The following is a 20,839-nucleotide window of genomic DNA, read 5'->3' as shown; positions in this document are numbered from 1 at the left end:
AACTCTGGGGTGATACCATCTGGTCCTGGTGACTTCTTACTGTTTAGTTTATCATCCAGTCTGGCCAGTCCGTTGTGGACTATTCCAGCTTGATCACCCATTCGAGGAAATTCATTCTCAGAATGGGCCATAGAAGAAGCCCCAGCCAGAGCAATTTATGAGGAAACACAGACGAAAGCACAAGGATGTCTTTGGCCTTTTAAAACCAGCATTTTATTTACTGCCTCAAAAACAGTCAATAACTGAGCAACTGTTGTCAACACACCTTTAACGAACGGTAACAGGGAGAACTTGGCTGCAGGCTCCTGGCCCTGTGTCCCCACTGGGCTCAGTGCGGTTGTGATGAACAGGCGGCGCATGACACCCACATGGTGCCAGGATGGGGATAGATCTGCAGAGGCCCTGAGGCCAGTCTTTCTGCTGCTCCTGCCCCGCTTCTCAGTTCCCCCCAAACTTGGCTGGCTTCTCGCAGATATAAACCTCCCATTTGGCGCAGCTCTGCGTGCGGATGTCCCCCTTCTGCATGTACACGCAGCCGTCAGCTCCCGGGACCTGGAACCTGCCAAGCACAAGCCCCGTCTCACTGCCAGCCATGGGGCGGGGGCAGCCACAGGCTGGGGCGTTTAGCCCTTCTCAGCTGCACTGGTAAGAATAGTCTTCAAAGTGCATTCACCGTAGTGCATAAATGAGAGGGGGTCAGATTGACAACCCTGGGTGAGTCTCCCCTGCCTGACATCTGGGTCATCACTGACACCTCTGCAAAGTGGGAGGAAAATCAAATCCGAATGCTGGTATTTAACACCTGCTTTGCCTGACACACAGGGCCAGGCACTGAAGAGTCAGGCCCATGTTGCCAGTTTGCTAATGGTAGGTTCTTATGTGGCTCCCATCACCCTGCGCATCTCTGTGTCCAGCAGGGACAAGGTGAGTGAGGTAAAATCTTTTATTGGACCAACTTCTGTTGGTGAGAGAGACGAGCTTTCGGGCCACACAGAGCTCTTCTCCAGGTGTGGGAAAGGTACTCCCAGTGTCTCAGCTAAATGCAAGGTGGAGCAGATTGTTTAGCATAAGTAGTTAAAAAATATTTCAAGGGAGACAAGGTGGCCGAGCTACTATTTGGTATTAGACTTACTTCTGTTGGAGAGAGAGAGACAGGCTTTCGAAGCACAGACCTCTGGTGGCTCAAAGCTTGTCTCTCTCACCCACAGAAGTTGGTCCAATAAAAGCAATTACCTTCCCCTCCCTTGCTTCTCTAATATGCCGAGACCGACACAGCTACAACTACACTATATACATATTTCAAGGTTCAAGGTGAAGTGGCCTTTTAACAACCCTCCAGTGCTAGGCAATAAAGAAAGGGAGGAAAAAAGGCAGCGGGGGGGAGGGGGGGGGAGGGAGGATTGTTAGTGAGTCATAGATTGTCTCTGTTCAGTCCATGATTTTTAGTGTCTAGCAAAGTTATGAATTTAAGTTCCCAGGCTCGTCCTTTGGAGGTGTTGTGCAGATTTCCTTTGAGACCGAGAGTCGGATATACAGTGATTGCTTTGTGCAAAGTGTTCGCCCACACGAATTAGGGTGTTTTTGCCCTTTCTCGTTTCCCTGTGTGCGTTCATTTGAGCGTGTAGTGATTGTCTGGTTTCACCCCCATAGTTATTACTGGGCGCGTAGTACACTAGATGAGGTACACCACATAGGACCCAGGGATCTTGAAAGGGGTGTCGTGAGGGATGCTGATCAGCAGTGGAGCTACGTCTGCAGGTTTTGCATCTGTTGTTCTGACAGAGTCTGGTGCCACTTGGTGTCAGTGTGTCCTGGTCTGTGGGGCGCTTCCTTCTTATGATGGGCTTGGAGAGGCCTGGGGGGTTGTTTGAACGCCCGCAGAAGTGCAAGTTTTCTCCCATCTCCCTGCAGGTGCATGTTTTTTTCCCACTCCCCTCATTGCTGATGGGCCTCATCCCTAGGGGAGCTCAGTCTGTGTGGCTCGTTCATTCCCTGGAGCCTTTGCCACCATAGCCATGAGCCAATGAAAGCCTCCTAGCCACCGTAGCCATAGAGTAGGAGACTGAGCTCCATGGGTGGTGGCTTGTGAACAGCTATCCAGTAGGAGGTGGACTCTGCACAAAGCCACCTCCTGAATAGGGACAGCCTGGGGACCCCAGTTATCTTAGAAGGGACCACAAGGGTCATCTAGTCTAATCCCCTGCCTAGATGCAGGATTTGTTGCGTCTAAACCACCCAAGACAGCTGGCTATCCAGCCTCTTTTTGAAAACCTCCAGTGAAGGAGATTCCACGACTTCCCTAGGCGTCTGCTCCACTGTCCTACTGGTCTTACAGTTAGGAAGTTTTTCCTGAGATTTACCTCTAAATCTGGTATGCTGTGATACTTGTTACTTTACAGCCAAAAGTCCCAAAGTGGTCAGAGCTTCTCAGAAACTGCTTATTTTCCACCTGGCCCTTTTTTTTTTAAAAATTTCCCCCTAAATAGTCAATCAAAACCAAAACCTTGTTACTGAAAAGTGGAAATTTTTACCAAAAACTTTTCAGTTTACATTGGAAAACTTTGAAAAAAATGAAAATTGTATATGAAAAGCCATTTGTCACCGGAAAAAATGTTCCGATGAAAAATGATTGGCTGGTTCTAACCATTATCCCCATTTATGGAGGAGCTACCCTGTTCAGAGCCAACATTGAACTGGATCAGTGCCCTTGGATGGGCACAGGCAGCGAGGAGAGACGTACAGCTGGAAGGAGAAAGGGGAGCCGTCAGCCCACGTCCAGTTCCCGATGTCGTTGTCGTAGTTCAGCCCTGTCCAGAAATTGAAGTGGAATTGCTGTCCCTGGCGCACGTACAAGCGCTTGGACATCTCATGTTTCAAGAACTCCTGCTCCAAACAGCAAAGGACAACAATCAATCCCCGAATAACTGGTTTTTCCCCTTTGAAGGCATCTGGGTGAGAACAGGGGCTGAGTCCCTCTGGAAATCAGGCCAACAATTTAATTGTCTAAACTATGGGTAGAGGTGTCTGATTCTGTAGGCCTCCGTGTTTGATAAATTGGCCTGTGACCCTCCCAGGGACACGTACTGAATCAATGGAACACACCCCAGATTTCCTGGCTCCTAGTTCCTGACTTAACCCCCCAAAGTATCCTACCACTCATGCTGTTCCCAAACAAGACTTCCTCAGAGATTATTCTTGGCAAGGAGGAATAAAAGCAGGAACCAAGGGCCCAGGAACTGCCAAATCAGTAGCTCACCGCCATGAGAGGGGCCAGTGCTGGATGCTTCACCATCAGGTGGGAAAAGACCCATCATGCATCTTGCCCACTGTGCAATACAGCAGCATAGAGGTCATTCCTCCATGACTCCTCACTTAGCTGATCTGTTTATGACCTGAAGCACAAGAATCAATGGCCCTGCTTCTCGTATCCTAGCTCACATTGCTAAATGCTCTTCTCATTCAGGCAGAAATCCGATCCTTGCCTAAATCTCCCTAAATTATTTGCCTCAGTATCCTGCAGAAGTGAGTTCCATAGATAGTTATCTTGACTTTTTCACTTGCTTGCTAATTCACAAAGTTCAGTCATTTGCAATGGGTCTCCCAGTCACTAATGCTAACTAATAAGACCTAACTATTCTTTAAATGCACGTTGTGCTCTTGAAAGGATCTGCAATGACAGAAATAGAGCCTGGACTCAGAGGGCACGCTCCCTCCTCCTCGTGCTCTGCATGATGACTTCTATAGAGGAAGAGGTGTTAGCTCCCATAGGCCGTTCCATCCTTGGACTCTAACGAGGGTGACAACAAGGAGGCCAGTTATCACCTGCCCCACTGGGAACTCAATGGAAGGTGTCACTACTAACTTGGGTCTGGGCTGGAACTGTGCATTAGCGATGACAGGCCTCATGTCCCATTACACTACCCTATAGCCAGTCAGTGCCCCGCTTTGCTCCTCCCCCGAACGCCACAGATTCCAAGGCTTTGTCTACCCTGGCAAGTGAAAGACAAACTTTTGTCGTTCAGAGGTGTTTAAACCCTCCACCCCCGAAAGACAAGTTTTGTAGATGACAAGTGCCGGTGTGAACAGCACCTAGTCGGCAGGAGCACTCTCCTGGTGACAACACTAACGCTACTCATTGGGGGTGGAAGTTTTTTGTCTGCTAGAGAGCTCTCTCCTGCCGACAAACAGTGGCTACACTGAACGCCTTTTAGTGGCACAGTTGTAGCGGCACAGCCGTGTTGCTAAAAGCTGCACAGTGTAAACTCTGGTCTAAGAAGTAGGGTCAGTGTGTATGTAATTGTCTTAGCAGCAACCAATATCGATACAGAAGAGAAGCAGAGGAGGCTCTGTACCAGCTCCTTCTTCGTGTCTATCTTCACCAGACTGGCCGACATCGCAGTACAAGCATCTAAGCTCTTATGCCAGGATTTCGCGGATGTGGAAAAGGAGTAACAGCTGGCTGCCTGCTGGTCCCAGTCCACCTCACACGTGCTGCAGTTGTCCTCTTGAAGAAAAGGGAAAACAGACAGACTTTCAGTCCTCGTTCTCCGAGATCATTTTGTTACCACAGCTCCGTGCTGCTGGGTGTGAAGGATGATGGGAAATTCCCCTCACTTAGAATTCTAAACCGCTGACTCATCCCTGCACACGTCTGCTTACTCTGAGAACTCCGGCTTCCCCTACTGCCTTTGACCATCAGCTCCTTTCTTCAAGCAATAGGTAGGATGCACAGTAAACTGGTACCATGAGTTGTCATCTCAGTGGGGAGGGCGGGTCAGGGAGTGAGGGACAGTTATAGCCCATCTCTGAGAACAGGAGTTATAGGAAGATGGAGACAAGAATTAATAGGCACTGAGTTCCCATGGTGATGAACACAGTAAAAGGAAGACAGATCCGATAAAGATCTGGAACAGAGAGACTAGATAAGGATCTAAGGATGGAAGGAAAGATAGAGAAGGATATAGGGAGAGAGTGAGAGCTTAGAGAAGGCTCTAGGGAGGCGGGGAAGGATCAGAGATAGGTAGAATATAGGTAAAGGAGAGATTAGCTGAGGGTGTAAGGGGGGAGGGATGGGTGGAGTCTTTTCCTCAGAGGCGCTAGCTGCGATTCCTTACCCTTGCCAGTTGTCAGCTGCTGCAGAGTGTCCGAGAGGATGATGTTTTCCATTTCAATGACCTCCAGCTCTTGCTCGGATTTCTGGGACTGCTGGTAAACTTTAAAGACACAAGAAAAATCATAAGATAACGGGGTGCCCAGAGCCAGTGGCTTGCTCCAGCCTGGATCATCCTGGGGTGTTTTACAGCATGAGATGGACTGTGAGCATGTGTGGGTACAGTGCCACCTACTGACTGACAGGGAATGTGGACATGGGTCTCCTCTTGCTTGCACCAATTTTACACTAGTCAAATCCCACTGATATCAGAGGAGTCGTTCCTTATTCACCTCAGGGTGAGCGAGAGGGAAATCGGCACCATTGTTTTGAAACTGGCTTTTCTGCAGGAAATATCAGAGATGGGCGCTCCCTGCGTTTTATCAACAAATAACCACAATGCTTGGCACTTGCATGTCGTACATTTCAGATGGGGCTGACAAACCTTAACTCATTACATGACAGATGACAGAGACCTATTGTGACGGTGCCACCCATAAGGCTTTATAGAAATATGCGTATGGCTGTATATATATAACATAACTAGAATGTGTTTTATGCTACATATGCAACGTAACATATCCCTGTAAAGGTTATGATCTACTGAATCTATTAATCCTATTTGTAGGCATGTATCATTTTCGTATTCAAAGTTATAAATATTTGCTGCATACTTGTTTGATTCTAAGTAGGCTGTAGTGAAGCAGTTGGTCAGCTTCCTGAGAAAAGACTATTCTCAGTAAGTGCCCAATCAGAAAACACTTAAGCCAACAATGAACTTGGAGACACCAATCCACATCTGGGCTTTCCCAGGAATGTGGCTTGGCTGGTAAGGAACTCAGTCACGCATGGACATGTGACTTGCCCAGGTGACTCCAAAACTCCATTTTGTAGCTGGACTTTGCATAGGAGAGAGGAGGGGGTCTCCACTCACAAGAGAAAGTTTATTTAAGCCCGTGGGAGACCCCTCCATGTTGGTCTTCAGCTGGCTAAAGAGAGAGCCTCTCCACCCCCAAAGATACCTGACAGAAACTGGAACCTAGGACAGTGACTGCAAAGGGTGTGAGTGATTGCAGGACCCAGACTAAAAGGAGATTAGTCTGTAAAAGGAAGTATTCTGGAACTGGTGAGGATCTTATCTGTATTCAGTTTCTTACTGTATTAGTCATAGATTTGCAGGTTCTATTTTATTTTACTTAGTAATTCACTTTGTTCTGTCTGTTACTACTTGGAACCACTTAAATCCTACTTTCTGTATTTAATAAAATCACTTTTTACTTATTAATTAACTCGGAGTATGTGTTAATAGCTGGGTGGGCAAACAGCTGTGCATATCTCTCTATCAGTGTTATAGAGGGAGAACAATTTATGAGTTCACCCTGCATAAGCTTTATACAGGGTAAAATGGATTTATTTGGGGTTTGGACCCCATTGGGAGTTGGGCATCTGAGTGTTAAAGGCAAGAACACTTCTGTAAGCTGCTTTCAGGTAAGCCTGCAGCTGTTAGGGGACGTGATTCAGACCTGGGTCTGGGTTTGCAGCAGCCTATCGGGTCTGTCTCAAACCAGGCAGGGCACTGAAGTCCTAAGCTGACAGGACAGGAAAACAGGGGCAGAAGTGGTCTTGACACATCAGGTGGCAGCTCCCAAGTGTGATCCAACTTGTCACACCTATTTGGTCACCGGATCCATTCCCCCTCCCAGTAACAGTACCGTCAACATTTACGTCGAGGATATTCTAGCAAATGTACTCAAGGCTGTACGTTTGTAGAGCGAGATCAGCAACATCCCACAACCCAGAGGTCACGGGGCAAATCCTTTTTATGCTTATCTGCACCTAAACAGGTATTTATACAGCCAGTGTCACCACAGGACCAGAGTGCCTCTGGGCACACACTAAGGAAGAATCTCTCTCTAGTATCCACCCCCATGGTACCACAGCACCTACAGTTACCATTCACATGGCCATGGCAATAACCTTTGACTCCTGATGGTGAAGGAGGAGTTCAGAGTCAGCCTGTACAACCATGGTGGCACCTTTGGCCTTTGTCTATCCAGAGGGCCCTGATCTACCATGGACCTCACAATACACCAGCTAATGTCCCAGCTCTGATTCCCCATGCGAGGTCCTGAGTGTCTCTCCACCTGCACTTCATTGGGCCTATCACTGTAGCCTCTATACTGATTGAGGGAGTCATGATTATACATGTTCGAAGATGGATGTCACTCCGCACCCTATTTATAGTCACCTCTGCAAGTTAGATCAGTCTAGGTGGATGTTTTCCAGGGCAGAACCTTAGGTAGAGGTCTCACTCCAAGAGGCACATTTTGTACTGGGCATTAAAATGGCAGGACTCAGGCCTAATCTGCTCCCCAATGCCAATGAGGATGTTCTGGTCCCTGACTTCCTTGAGTTTCACTCTACAGGACAATTAGAGGGCTGGGCCAAAGTGTCAATTCCTTAGCAGCCCTACCCCCCTCACCAACTAGAACACAGAGCTAGGACTGACTCCTGGCTTCTAGGTTCATGGACAGGGGACATCAGAGGCCATGGAGCTAGCCAGAGCCCGAGGGGCTCATTGGCATGAGGGGCTCATTGGCATGAGGGGTCACAGATGAGGTGATAGATGTTACTCCTGTGAGGACCCCACAAACTGCCAGCTCCACCTCTGTTACCAACTCAGTCCATCGTTCATTGTCACCTGTAAATGTCCTGCAGGGGAGGACCATGAAGTGTACAGGTGATGGCCTTGAGCCATGTCTTACAGGTAACCGTTAAATCCCCAGCCCATGGAAAGCAGCAGCTGGAAGGTTCGGTAAGAAAGATGGGTCTGAATGATCACTTTACATTACAGCTTAACAGGTGAAATGCAAAAAAGACAGTGGTCAAATATTTCTGTTCTCTATTTGGGAAAATTCAGATAATATAGTCTGATGATGATGATGAGTAAATACTTTGCATTCCAACACTAATCCAGGAGGATGTTAAATAGTCGCTACTCGTGTCAGACATTTTAAAATTAGCAGGTATGGATTGCTTGGATCAAATGGGTTTAGAAGAGCAGGCTCTGGACCATTAACATTGATTCTCAATAAGTCTTGGAATACTGGGTAAGTTCCAGAGAACTGGAAGAAAATGAAAGTTGTGCCAATATTTAAAATGGGTAAATGGGATGATCCAGGTAATTATATAGCCCTGATGTCAATCCTGGTCATAATAAAAGAATGGCTGATGGAGGAGTGAATAGTTATGGATCAATGTCCTATCGGATAAAGCATAAGATGGGTGTTCGTTGGTGTCTGCTACAGACCAGCAAATCATATTAGGGAGAAGAGGATGACTGGATCCTCACATACCTAACTATAATATGTGTGTGTGGGGGGGGAGCTGTGTGATCACTGGGGACTTCAATTTGAGTGACATATGCTGGAGGTCTCATGCTGCTAAAACGTCATTGCAATTTCTAAATCATAGAGATGACAATTTTCTAATTCAAAAAGTGTTGCAGCCAATACAGGAGCATTCTGTATTTGTCTTGACAGATAAAGATGAACTGATCACAGAACTAAAAATTAGTGGTTGATTACACACAAGTGATCATGACTTGATCAAATTTATAACGTGCAAACAGAATAATGTCCAAACCCAGTAATATTGATACTTAGTGCTTTAAAAGGGCCAATTTCACAAAAATGAAAATAATTATCAGCCAAATCAGCTGGGAGGAAGAACTTAATAAAAAAATGTGAATTATAATAGGGAACTGTTTAAAAACACTTTACTACATGCCCAAAAATCACAATGCTGCAATCAGGGAAGAAGGCCATGCTGGTTAAAACACCAGCCTTTTTAGCGGGGTTATGAAGGCAGCTATAAAAACCTCCAATACGTAATAAGCAGAAGAAAAGGGAAGTCAACAATAATGAATATAAATCACAAATTAGGAACTGTAGAAAATTGATAAGGGAAGCAAAGGGGCATCAGGAGACATCAATGGTCAGCATAATTAAGGACAATAAGAACTGTTACAAATGTATTTGTAACAAAAAGTATCGTAACAATGGGAATGGTCTATTACTAGACTGAAATGATAGAATTAATAATGCAGAAAAAGCAGAAGTGTTTAATAAATATTTCTGTTGTATATTTGGGAAAATATAGATGTACTCATATCAGATCGTGATGATGACGCTCCTTTCATTCCAGTGGTAAATCATGAGGATGTTAAATAATAGCTACTAAAGACAGACATTTTTAAATCAACTGGCTGAGGAGCAGGCTGGACCATTTATGTTGATTTTCAATAATTCTTGGAACATAGGAGAAGTTTCCAAAGACTGTAAGAAAGCTAATGTTGTGCCAATATTTAAAAAGAGTAAACAGGATGGCCTGGGTAGTTATAGGCCTGTCAGTCTGACATCAATTCCAAGCAGCATAATGGAGCAGCTGATACGGGACCCCATTAATAAAGTATTAAAGGAGGGTAATATAATTAATGCCAATCAACATAGGTTTAGAGAAAACAGATCCTGTCAAATTAATTGGTATCTTTTTGTGATGAGATTACAAGTTTGACTGATAAAGGTAACAGTGTTGATATAATATATTCAGTCTTTTGTAAGGCATTTGACTTGATATCACATGACATTTTAATTAAAAATTAGAATATAAATTTAACATAGGACACATTATATGGATTAAAAACTGGCTAAATTATAGGTCTCAGAATGTAACTGTAAACAGAGAATCATCATCAAGCAGGTGTGTTTCTAGTGAGTTCCCACAGGGACTGGTTCTTGGCTCTACGCTATTTAACATTTTCCTCAGTGACCTGGAAGAGAATGGAAAATCACCACTGATAAAATTTTCAGAAGGCAAAAAGACATCGGGGAGTGGTAAATGAATAAGAGGACAGGTCACTGATACAGAGCAATTTGGATCATGTGGTAAGCTGGACACAAGCAAACAATACGCGTTTTAATATTGCCAAATGTAAATGTATACACCTAAGAACACAGAAGCCCATATTTCCAGGATGGTGGACTTTATCCTGGGAAGCAGTGACCCTGATAAAGATTTCAGGGTCATGGTGGATAGTCAACTGAACATGAGCATCCAGTGGGACACTGTGACCAAAAGGGGCTAATGTGATTCTCAGATGTACAGTAACTCCTCACTTAACGTCGTCCCGGTTAATGTTATTTCATTGTTACGTTGCTGATCAATTAGGGAACATGCTTGTTTAAAGTTTTATAATGCTCCCTTCTAATGTTGTTTGGCAGCTGCCTGCTTTGTCCACTGCTTGCAGGAAGAGCAGCCCGTTGGAGCTAGCTGGTGGGGGCTTGTAATCAGCTCCCCCTATCAGCTCCCTGCTCCCCTAAATTCCCTGTGCTGCAGCTGCCCAGCAGGCTAGCAATTGCCGGCATTGAGCTGTCCCTCCCACACTGCCATGTGCTGCTCCTTCTCTCTGCCTTGGAGCTGCTCCTGGAGACTCCTGCTTGCTGTACGGGGGAGAGGGGGAAGTGGGGGGCTAATGTCATGGTGTCCCCCTCCCCCGTGCTCCTGCACCCCGCTTACCCCATTTCCATAGAGCAGGGGGTACACACGAAAGGGTTCAGAATGGAGAGAGCTTCCAGGCAGCAGCTGGTCTCAGCAAGCTGATCTAATTAACAAGGCAGTGTACTTAAGATTGGGGTCAGCTACTTAAAGGGGAAATGTGCATCTCTGGCTCTCAGACACACTGTGTGTGTCTCTGCCTCTGTCTGCTATGCTCTCTCCCCTCCCTCCATGCCTGCTGCCTTGTAGAGTGAGGCTACATTAACAATCAGTTAACCCTTGAGGGCTCAGCCAAATGCTAGTTCATCATTTAGCAGTAAGGCATTCCCTGCAAAATATCCCACCCTCTGACTTCACCACCTCAACCCAGCTTCACAATCATCAGTGTAACAGTATTAAACAGAGAGAGAGAGAGAGAGAGAGAAAGAGAGAGTGTGTTTCAGAGTAGCAGCCGTGTTAGTCTGTATCTGCAAAAAGAACAGGAGTACTTGTGGCACCTTAGAGACTAACAAATTTATTAGAGCATAAGCTTTCGTGGACTACAGCCCACTGGGCTAATAAATTTGTTAGTCTCTAAGGTGCCACAAGTACTCCTGTTCTGTGTGTGTGTGTGTGTGTGTGTGTGTGTGTGTGTGAAAAAATTCCCTGGAACCTAATCCCCTCATTTACATTAAATCTTATGGGGAAATTGGATTCGCTTAGCATCGTTTCGCTTAAAGTCGCATTTTTCAGGAACATAACTACAACGTTAAGTGAGAAGTTACTGTATAAACAAGGGAATCCTGAGTAGGAGTGGGGAGGTTCTATTATCTCTGTATTTGGCACTGGTGTGAGTGCTACTGGAATACTGTGCCCCGTTCTGGTGTCCACAATTCAGAAAGGATTTTGAAAACTGGGGAGGGCTCAGGAAATAAGCCAGAAGAATTATTAAAGGATTGGAAAACTTGCATTATACTGTGATAGATTTAAGGAGCTCAGTCTATTTAACTTAAGAAAGACAAGGTTAATGGACAAGATCACAGTCTATATCTACATGGGGCACAGAAATTTAATACTGGAGGGCTCTTCAATGTAGCAAAGGTATAACAAGATCCAATGTCAAGAAATGGAAGCTAGACAAATTCTGACTAGAACCTCAATTTTCTGACAGGGAGGGTAAACCACCATTGGCACAACTTACCAAGGGCAATGGTGGATTTTTAATCACTGACAATTTTGAAATCAAGATTGGATTTTTTCTAAAAGATCTGCTGTAGTTCAAAAATAATTAATTCAGTTACTGCTGTGTTCCACAGGACATCAGATCAGATGATCAGAATGGTCCCCTCTGGTTTTATAATCTATGAAACACTCACCCTGTAGAGCCATCACGATCACCAGAATCAGCAAGATCAGGCAGACGGGCCCAAGGATGAGGGCAGAGAGCCGCCATGGAGATGCACTGGGAGATGCTAACAGGAAGGAAATGGAGAACATGAACATGCACCTCCTTCTGCTTGGGATTCTCAGCCGGGAACCCTCTTCTGGAGTTAGGTGCCTAAGCCAATAGTCTAGTGGTAGGGGCTCTCACCTGGGATGTGGGTGATTTGGAGCAGGGACTTGAAGCCAGGTGAGTGCCTCAAATCCCAGGCTGTTGGCTATTCTGGGGTGAGGCTCTCTCAGTCTTGCATGTTGGAGCTATTCCACGGTGTACAAATCACTAAATATTCATTGGGCCAGAGAGAGAAAGTGAAAGTCTGACTCTGGCGGTTTGGGCACTCACATGGGATGGGGGAGAGTCAGGTTCCGGTCCCTGCTCCAATAAATAGTTAATTATTGACACAAATGGAAAGAGAAAGTGAGAGCTGCAACCCCCCCCTTCCCCCAATAGGCTGGTGTTTAAAGCTCTCACCTGGGATGTGGCAGATCTGGGTTCAAGTGTCTCACATTCCAGCCGAGTGACCTATCCAGTGGGCTACTGGGTATTCTGGGACACACACACCTGGCTACCTTTTGTGCAGGCTCGAAGCCATAGGCATGCACTGAGAGGATCAGGCCCCGCTGGTGAGACCGATGGAGGAACATGTAGTTTGAGAATCTTGTTTCAGGGCTCCCAGGGCTTTGGCTTGAGCTAGGGCTCTGAGCAGCTCATTAGCTGTGGGGTGCCAGGACCTAGGCATGAGCAAAGGCAACTACCAGCAGAAACGTAGGTGCCTAGGAAACTTAAGCACCTAGTGGGTTAGGCAGCAGCTGAGCAGTGGTTTTAACATCAGGAGCACCTAAATGTTGCACTTAGGTGGCTAAAAACGTAGTTAGGCCCTAAGCCCCTTTGTGAACCTGGCCTTTCTTCTCTGTGCCTTAGCTCCCTGTCTGTAAAATAGGGATAACGATACTGCCTTTCTCCCACATGTCTATTTAAGCGCATCAGATCAGAGACTCTCCCTCACTGCGTTCATACAGCAGCAGCAATGGGGCCCTGAGCTTGGGTGGGCCTCTAGGCGCTACGTTAATAATAACCACCTTGTCCTACACAACTAAGTTAAACAGGTTGGCAGCCAAGGTGCCCTCTTTTCATGGTCTTCCAGCACCTGGCTACCTGCCTCTTGGATGGCGCAGGGAATACTTGTGTGCTGTGTCCAGGTAAGGCAGCCTGCAGCCATGGAACCCAGCAAAATGGGGGTGACTTCCTGCCAGAAACCTTTCCTGATCTCCCCAGACAGGGGCACCCCCACGACCCAGCTCCTCACCAGCAGAAATCCTGCTTGGTCACATCTCCAGGCAGCCTCCCTGCCAATTCTGGCCCTGGTCAGTGGATTAAGGAGGCAGGTGGGATGCAGTGTGGACAGGAGCACAGGTCCTAGAAATCAGGGTGGGCCAGGCAGGAGTGGGGCTGGGATGGCTGTGGGGAGCCACTCTGCAGTGAAGCAGAGAGAGGCAGAGGAGTTTTAGGGATCACCTTTTTCCCCTTATTGCAATAGAGCCTCTTTCTGTGATTAGCAACAGAGGGTCCTGTGGCACCTTTGAGACTAACAGAAGTACTGGGAGCATAAGCTTTCGTGGGTAAGAACCTCACTTCTTGCATCTGAAGAAGTGAGGTTCTTACCCACGAAAGCTTATGCTCCCAGTACTTCTGTTAGTCTCAAAGGTGCCACAGGACCCTCTGTTGCTTTTTACAGATTCAGACTAACACGGCTACCCCTCTGATACTTTCTGTGATTCTTCACTGTTGTTACATGAGAAGAGGGAGGAATTTGGTAGGAAGGGTCTGGCAAGGCTGGGCGCAGACCAGGGTGGAGGTCAGGGCACCCGTCTCAGGGGCAAGGGGGGGGGGAAGGGAGGCTGAGTGTTTGGGTCACCCTTCCCCTTGCTGTGGGAGGAGACCCCTGCACCTGCAATGACAGCAGCTGGCCCGGCCTCCGCGTTGGCTTTCCCTTCATCCTTGGCCTCGTAGATGACATTTATGTCAGATGGAGTGCCCTTCACTTTCCTCTGCTGCACAGACATGGGGGTCTGCAGGTAAGAGAACCCACCGGCAGGAGAGGGTCTCACCTCAAGAGAGCAAAAATCATGCATCAGACCCTCAAGAATCATAAAATTGGCCCAAGAAATCATGTTTTCTTAAAAAAAAAAAAGTTTTTTAGACTGTTTCTTTTCCTTTGCCAATGTATGTGAGAATTTCAGGTTGAAAAGTCAACCTTTAATGCACTCAGAAATGCACACTTCTCTTTGGCTGATTGGATAGAGACCCCGCTTAGCTTCCCTCACCCCTAAGATAGGAGAACTGCCATCCATTTCCTATTACTGTCTTCACCCAGTACCAACACTCAAGGATCTCAATCTATTTAGCTTAACCAGGAGAAAGTTAAGGGGTAACTTGATCACAGTCTATAAAGTACCTCCACAGGGAACAAGTATTTAATAATGGGCTCGTCAATCGAGCAAACAAAGGCATAACATGATCCGATGGTTGGAAGTTGAAGCTAGACAAATTCAGACTGGAAATAAGGGGTAAACTTCTAACAGTGAGAGTAGATTCATAGATTCATAGACTTTAAGGTCAGAAGGGACCATTATGATCATCTGGTCTGACCCCCTGCATGCTGCAGGCCATAAAACCGTCCCCGCCCCTTCCCTGGACTCTGCTGCTGAAGTCCCCAATCCTGTTATTAGTGACCTCAATCGGCAGAGACCCTCCTGCTAGAGATCCCTGCCCCATGCTGCGGAGGAAGGCGAAAAACCTCCAGAGGCTCAGCCAATCTGCCCTGGAGGAAAATTCCTTCCCGACCCCAAATATGGCGATCAGTAAGACCCCGAGCATATAGGCAAGAGTCTCCATCCTGACCCCTTTTAGCCATTATGCTATTTACCTACCATAATAATTAACCACTGGAATAATTTATCAAGAATCGTGGTGGATTCTCCATCACTGATTGGATGTTTGTTTCAAATATCTGCTCTAGGAATTATTGTAGGGCAGTTCTGGGGCCTGTGCTATACAGGGGTCAGACTAGATGATCACAATGGTCCCTTCTGGCCTTGCAATCTATTAATCTAATGTACCACCCACTGTCCCAGGGCTTCTCCTCTGACAGGGTCCCAGCACTACCACGTTCTCAACTTCCCGCTCCCCAGCCTCTTGCTGCCCCGGGACCCTCTCTCTGCTCCAGGACCATACAAGAAGGCAGGGCTGGTCTGCGTCCTCAGCCCCAAGGCTCCTGCACAGCTCTGCCCGTGTACCCAGCCGTGACATTTGTGAGATCCAGCCTCTTGCACCATCGCGGCAGTTCCTGCTGCAGGCGCCCAAATCCCGTGACTTGCGATCCATCCATGAGAAATGGCGACACTGCAAGACGGCCTTACCCTGGCTGCTTGGAGGGGACTCCCCTACCCCACAACCACCCCACACTGGGGTAACTGATCCCTTCATCTTCCACCCCATCTCTGTCCTTTGCATCCCCTCAGCCTCCCTCCCACCCCCCAACCCTCGTATCTCCCCTCAGCCTCCCTCCTACCCCCACATCTGCTGCATCCCTCAGCCTCCCCCCTACCCCCACATCCCCTGCCCCCTTCAGCCTCCCTCCTATCCCCACATCCGCTGCCTCCCTCAGCCTCCCCCCTACCCCACACCTCCTGCCCTCTCACCCTCCTATCCCCACACCTCCTGCCTCCCTCAGCCTCCCACTACCCCACACCTCCTTTCCCCCTCAGCTTCCTTCCTACCCCCACATCCCCTGCCTCCCTCAGCTACCTTCCTACCCCACACCACCTGCCTCCCTCCTACCCCACACCTCCTTTCCCCCTCAGTCTCCTTCCTGCCCCCACACCTCCTTCCCCCCTCAGCCTCCTTCCTACCCCCACATCCCCTGCCCCCTTCAGCCTCCCTCCTACCCCCACATCCCCTGCCTCCCTCAGCCACCCTCCTACCCCACACCTCCTTCCCCCCTCAGCCTCCCTTCTACCCCCACATCCCCTGCCCCCCTCAGCCTCCCTTCTACCCCCACAACCCCTGCCCCCCTCAGCCACCCTCCTACTCCACACCTCTTGCCTCCCTCCTACGCCACACCTCCTTCCCCCCTCAACCTCCTTCCTACCCCCTCAGCCACCCTCATACCCCACACCTCCTGCCCTCCTCAACCTCCCTCTTGCCCCCTCACTCTTCCCATCCACCTTTCCCAGGGTCTCTCTCTGAAGCTCCTCACAGTCTAGTCCTCTGCTGACTCCCAGTCCAGCCCCCTGACCCACACAGCGGCGGCCATTTTGCCTGTGGGCACGGCTTCAACCTCATTGAAAACAATGGCAGATGGCGGCCATCTTTGATTAGGGCAGCTCCACTGCCACTGCCATTTTGAATCAGGGAAAATTACCAAGTTTTCATCCTGTGTTCATCAGACAGATTAATCCCCCCTCCCACAAGGGCTCTAGAGGTGCAATAGGATCACGAGAGGTGTCAATATGTGGTTCCCGCCTCCTTGGCCTGTAGTAGAGACACACCTGGTGCCATCCCCTGGCAGCCCCCAGCAGCAGGCTCACACCCTGGCGGCCCGTCATGGCTATCAGGGGGCAGGCAGAGGTGCGCTCGCTGCCATGGGTTATGGTAGCACTCGCCCAGGCAGTACCAGGGGTGTACGGCTGGTGGAGCCAGGTGCCTTGAGCTCAGCTGTGTGGCTGGGCTCCGTGTATTCAGCGCCCAAGGGCCGGGGGATCCCCACCGAGGACTAGGGTGTGTGGATGGAGCCGTGGGGTCCTTCCCCAGCCAGCCAGGCGCGGGGTGGGGGGGTCGAGCCCTGGGGTGACTCTCGCCAGCCAGCTGTGCGTCTGGAGCTGCCGCTCCCCTCCCTCCCCCGGCTGCCATGGCCTAGCGCCTGATTTCCCCAGGGTGAGTGAGCGGAGATTCAGGCCGAGTCTCTGCTTCGTTGCTCCAGGAGCATCCAGTGGGGGCCATTCTGGGCCCCCGGGAGCAAACGTTCCCCAGCTGGGGCTGGCACTGCCTCCCCTCAGCAATGGGCTGTGGCAGGCCAGGTGAAGGGGGGCCACCCCAGCTGGCAGCCTCGGTAACGGAGCCGCAGGGGCAGTGCTGAGTTCTGCAGGGGCAGGACTGTCCCAGCCGGCTGTGGGCGCTAAGGGGAGGCTGGGCTGGCAGCTGCCCGTGGGCTCCTGGCTGGGCACAGCCTGACAGAGCTCCAGGCAGCTCGGTCTCCATGGGAACCGAGGGCAGCTGCCCCCCACTGCCCCTGCCCGGCCTCGCCAGGCCCCGATCCTCAGAGCAACACAGCCCGTGGGGGGAGTGGGGGCAGCATGGCCTGGTGAGGGGAGAACTAGGTCACAAGGGGCATCTGAGAGTGGAGGGCCCCCACAGGGTGTTTCAGGGTGAAGGGTGCCTGGTGGATATTTGGGGGGGAGGTGAGGAGACCTTGTGTGGCCCCTGAGATGGTCACAGCCTGAACTCCCCTGGTTCCCACCCTCCCCACACTGTCCCCATCTCTTTCTGAGAAGCCCCTGTGCTGGGTTTTTCTGGTTTCAACTCTTGCCACTTAAGAGGCCGAACGGGGAGAAAATGCTGTCGAAACAGGCAAAAATCAAACCTGCCCCAGTGGCTGAGGGGGGAGCCAGCCCAGGGGCTGCCCCAGAGGGGGAAGCTGGGCCAGAGGCTCCCAAGAAAGGGGAGGCCAGCCAAGAACCCCCAAAGAGTGGAGAACCCAGACAGGAGACCCCCAAGGGAAAGGCCAGCCCAGAGGCCCTCAAGAAGGAAGAAGCCAGGCAGGAGGCCCCCAAGAAGGGAGAGGTCAGCCCAGAGACCCCCAAGAAGGGAGAAGCTAAGCAGGAGGTCCCCAAGAAGGGAGAAGCCAGACAGGAGATGCCCCAGGAGGGAGGGGCCAGCCAAGCGGCCCCCAAGAAGCCAATCTTCCCCGTTGGCAGTAAGTATGTGAAGATCAAGGGGATTTTACATCACAGCAGCAACTCCCATGGGGACTCAGGCCCAGTCTACACTAGAAAATTCAGTCAGCTTAACTCTGTTACTCAGGGATGTGAAAAATCCCCACCTCTGAATGGCGTAGTTAAGCCAACCTAATCCCCAGTGTAGACAGCACTAGGTTGACAAAAGAATTCTTCTGTTGACCTAGCTACCGCCTGTTGGGAAGGTGGATTAACTACAGCAATGGGAGAGCCCCTCCGCTAGTGTAGGTAGTAGCTACACTGAAGCGCTACAGTGGGGCAGCGCACTACTGTAGCATTTCAAGTGTAGACAAGCCCTCAGGCTGCTGGGGGCTTGGAAGTTTGTCCAGGGCATCCGCAAGCATTTTGTGTATGTGGTGCTGAGGGGCCTGTCAAAGTCCCCTCATGAAGCTTGGATGGCTCTGAAGCCCAGAAAGAAGAAGGGATGAGGGGTGGGGCATTCTTTTACTGTCCACGTGATTTGTGGCATGGCAATGGAGTCTCCATGTTTCTCTGGAAATTGTCCCTCATTGAGCAGAAAAAGGGGCTGTGACCAGAAGAGGAATGGCACCTGCTGTCCTAGGATCTCCTGGCTTTTACCACCCATAAGCACACCCCATCCGCCAGATCCTGCCCATTGTCCCCAGTGTCACAGTTTAATGTAGATTCCTCACAGCCCTCTGATGGTGGCTCGCTGGCCTGTGTGCAATGAACTGGGGTGGGGGACGACGCACTCCTGGTTCCAGTGGGGCAGTCTGTCCTCATCCCAGAGAACAGCATTGCAATTGGCACTAACTAGCCCCCTTGGTGGAGAGGCTGTGGATTGAGTGGACCATGGAGAATTAACAGCCCTTTCTGTAAGGGGAGGCTGACCCAAATTGGCAGGCCACATCTTCGGATAAACAAAGGATGCTGTCTCCAGGGTTGGCCCAAGCAATGTTGAGGGGCCTGATAAAACCCTTAACCAGCTTCCAGAGCCATTGGAATGCAATCTTCCTGCCCCAGCCTGCCCCCCTTACTTCTCCCAGATGGAGGAGGGAATTCAACGTGGAGCAGCTCATCCCTCACACTGTATGGCATTGGGGAGTGAGCAGGAAACACCCTACTGCAGTGGTAAGGCCCCCTAGCCTGGAAGAACCTGGCTGGAGTTTTGATAGCATTGGCTAAACTGGACCTGATGTCTACATGTGGAGATATCAGAGCTTATGGAGTATCCCACAAGCGAGGTGTGTTTTTGAAGGGAGTTTTCAGCCCTGGTTGATTAGTTTTGGTTTTGGGAGCTTGATTCTGCCCTGAGAATCAGGCTCAGAGTCTCAGGAGAGGGGCTTGATTCTTGTCTTCCCCTTCCCTTTCCACTAGAAGTTCCTTTTGGGCCTCATCACTGGCGGCTGGTGACGTTGATTCTGGCGGTCTGTAGCCTGGTCTTACTCATCGTACTGCTGGGCTTGATTGGCAAGTGTGAGTATCTGCTGGAGAGCCTGATTTCACCAGGAGCATGTTATTTCATCTGACCCCCATGCTGGCTCTGTCATCCTACTTCCTAGCGGCTGCCCCTTGGCCCCCCAGGAAAAGGAGGTTCCCTAGTAGCTGTGGAGCAGTAATCTGGACTTTGAATTATTTTTATCTGGGGAACTCCTGAAGGCTGTTGTGGGCAGGTGATGTGCATCTCTCCATTCCAGATCTCCCAGTGCTCCCACGGCCCTACCAGCGCCCTTTCCTGCATAGATTCTCAAACTGTCAGACAGCCCTCTGCAGGGTCCCAGGAAATGCTGCTGCAAATTGGGTTGCTCCCCATTCCTCATGGGTGGGGGAGATCCATATATGAAGGGTGAGGCATGATCAGGCCCCTGTAATGACTTCTCCAATTCCATTGGCATCCATTCCCCTTTCCATTTCTCTAGCTCTTCATTGCCCTAACACAGGCAGATGGCTAATACGGTTTTGAGAAACACACTTTCCTTCCTTTCTGGTCTTTGCAAGCGCCCAGAAGAATTTGAAATGTTCAAAGGCATATCTCACTGCGTCACTGTCAAAGTGTAAAGGACAAAGATTTCACTCAAATGACCCACACCAGCAGTGCCAGCCATGCTGCATCGTTAGTTTCACAGGGGGCATTTGGCATTATCTGTCCCTGTGTATTTCAGATGTGCATGTTTTGAAAGCAACAAGGGGAAAGATGGCGACGCTCCAGGGACAGACCCAGAAGCTCAGGGATTCAGTGAAGAAGCAGGCAGGAGGCAAAGGTGAGGGATGAGCTGGGCGGGGTGGGTGCCCCCTTTAACAAAACAACCAAATACGGATGGGAGCAAATGACCTGGGGTAGGGTCTATCCCAGCATGTAACCAGCCAGCCTGGGGTGCGTTCTGCTGGTAAACCACCTACACACACCACACAAGACACTGTAGCACACCCAAGCCCTCCAGAAAGGGAGAAATCCACCAGCTGTGTTTTGTCTTCCAAGGCAGCAGATGCGACTCGTGTCTGGACACCTGGGTGCAGCGTGGTGACGCCTGCTACCTTTTCTCCAATATGAGTGCAAAGTGGCCAGAGTGTGTAGAGCATTGTAAGAAGCAGGGCACCAAACTCGTTAAGATGGACTCTCAAGGAGAACTGGTAAAACTATGGTTTTTATTCTCTCCCCCTACTATTTGACCTAATGGTTTGAAACATTGATATCAGTAGGCTGAGGGATTGGTTGGCTCACGCTAGAGGGGTGTGATT

The 20,839-nt window shown here is 49.5% G+C and overlaps 1 protein-coding gene across 1 annotated transcript; it reads right to left on the bottom strand.

Moving 5' to 3' along the window:
• Positions 1-212: 212 nt before the first annotated feature.
• LOC103307029 (C-type lectin domain family 7 member A-like) lies at positions 213-14,694 on the bottom strand. The gene is made up of 6 exons (XM_008176989.2): positions 14,074-14,694; positions 12,061-12,156; positions 5,115-5,213; positions 4,353-4,504; positions 2,741-2,883; positions 213-559 (listed from the first exon to the last, which is right to left on the bottom strand). Exons 1-6 carry the CDS (start codon positions 14,294-14,296, stop codon positions 439-441), a joined length of 834 nt encoding a protein of 277 aa, XP_008175211.2. The 5' UTR covers positions 14,297-14,694; the 3' UTR covers positions 213-438.
• Positions 14,695-20,839: the final 6,145 nt, after the last annotated feature.

This window comes from Chrysemys picta, chromosome 1 (genome assembly GCF_011386835.1).
Source record: "Chrysemys picta bellii isolate R12L10 chromosome 1, ASM1138683v2, whole genome shotgun sequence".
In the NCBI taxonomy this organism is placed as follows: domain Eukaryota; kingdom Metazoa; phylum Chordata; order Testudines; family Emydidae; genus Chrysemys; species Chrysemys picta.
This window is presented reverse-complemented; position numbering and strand designations above follow the sequence as displayed.

Bases quoted from the DNA above. Each gene is read 5' to 3' on its own strand.
- LOC103307029 (XM_008176989.2), bottom strand. From the start codon at position 14,296: ATGATTTCTTGGGCCAATTTTATGATTCTTGAGGGTCTGATGCATGAT. The intron at 5,214-12,060 runs GTGAGTGTTTCA...GTGTCTTTAAAG, and splicing joins GATCGTGATGGCTCTACAGG to TTTACCAGCAGTCCCAGAAA. The intron at 4,505-5,114 runs GTAAGGAATCGC...CTTTTCTTCAAG, and splicing joins GCAGCTGACAACTGGCAAGG to AGGACAACTGCAGCACGTGT.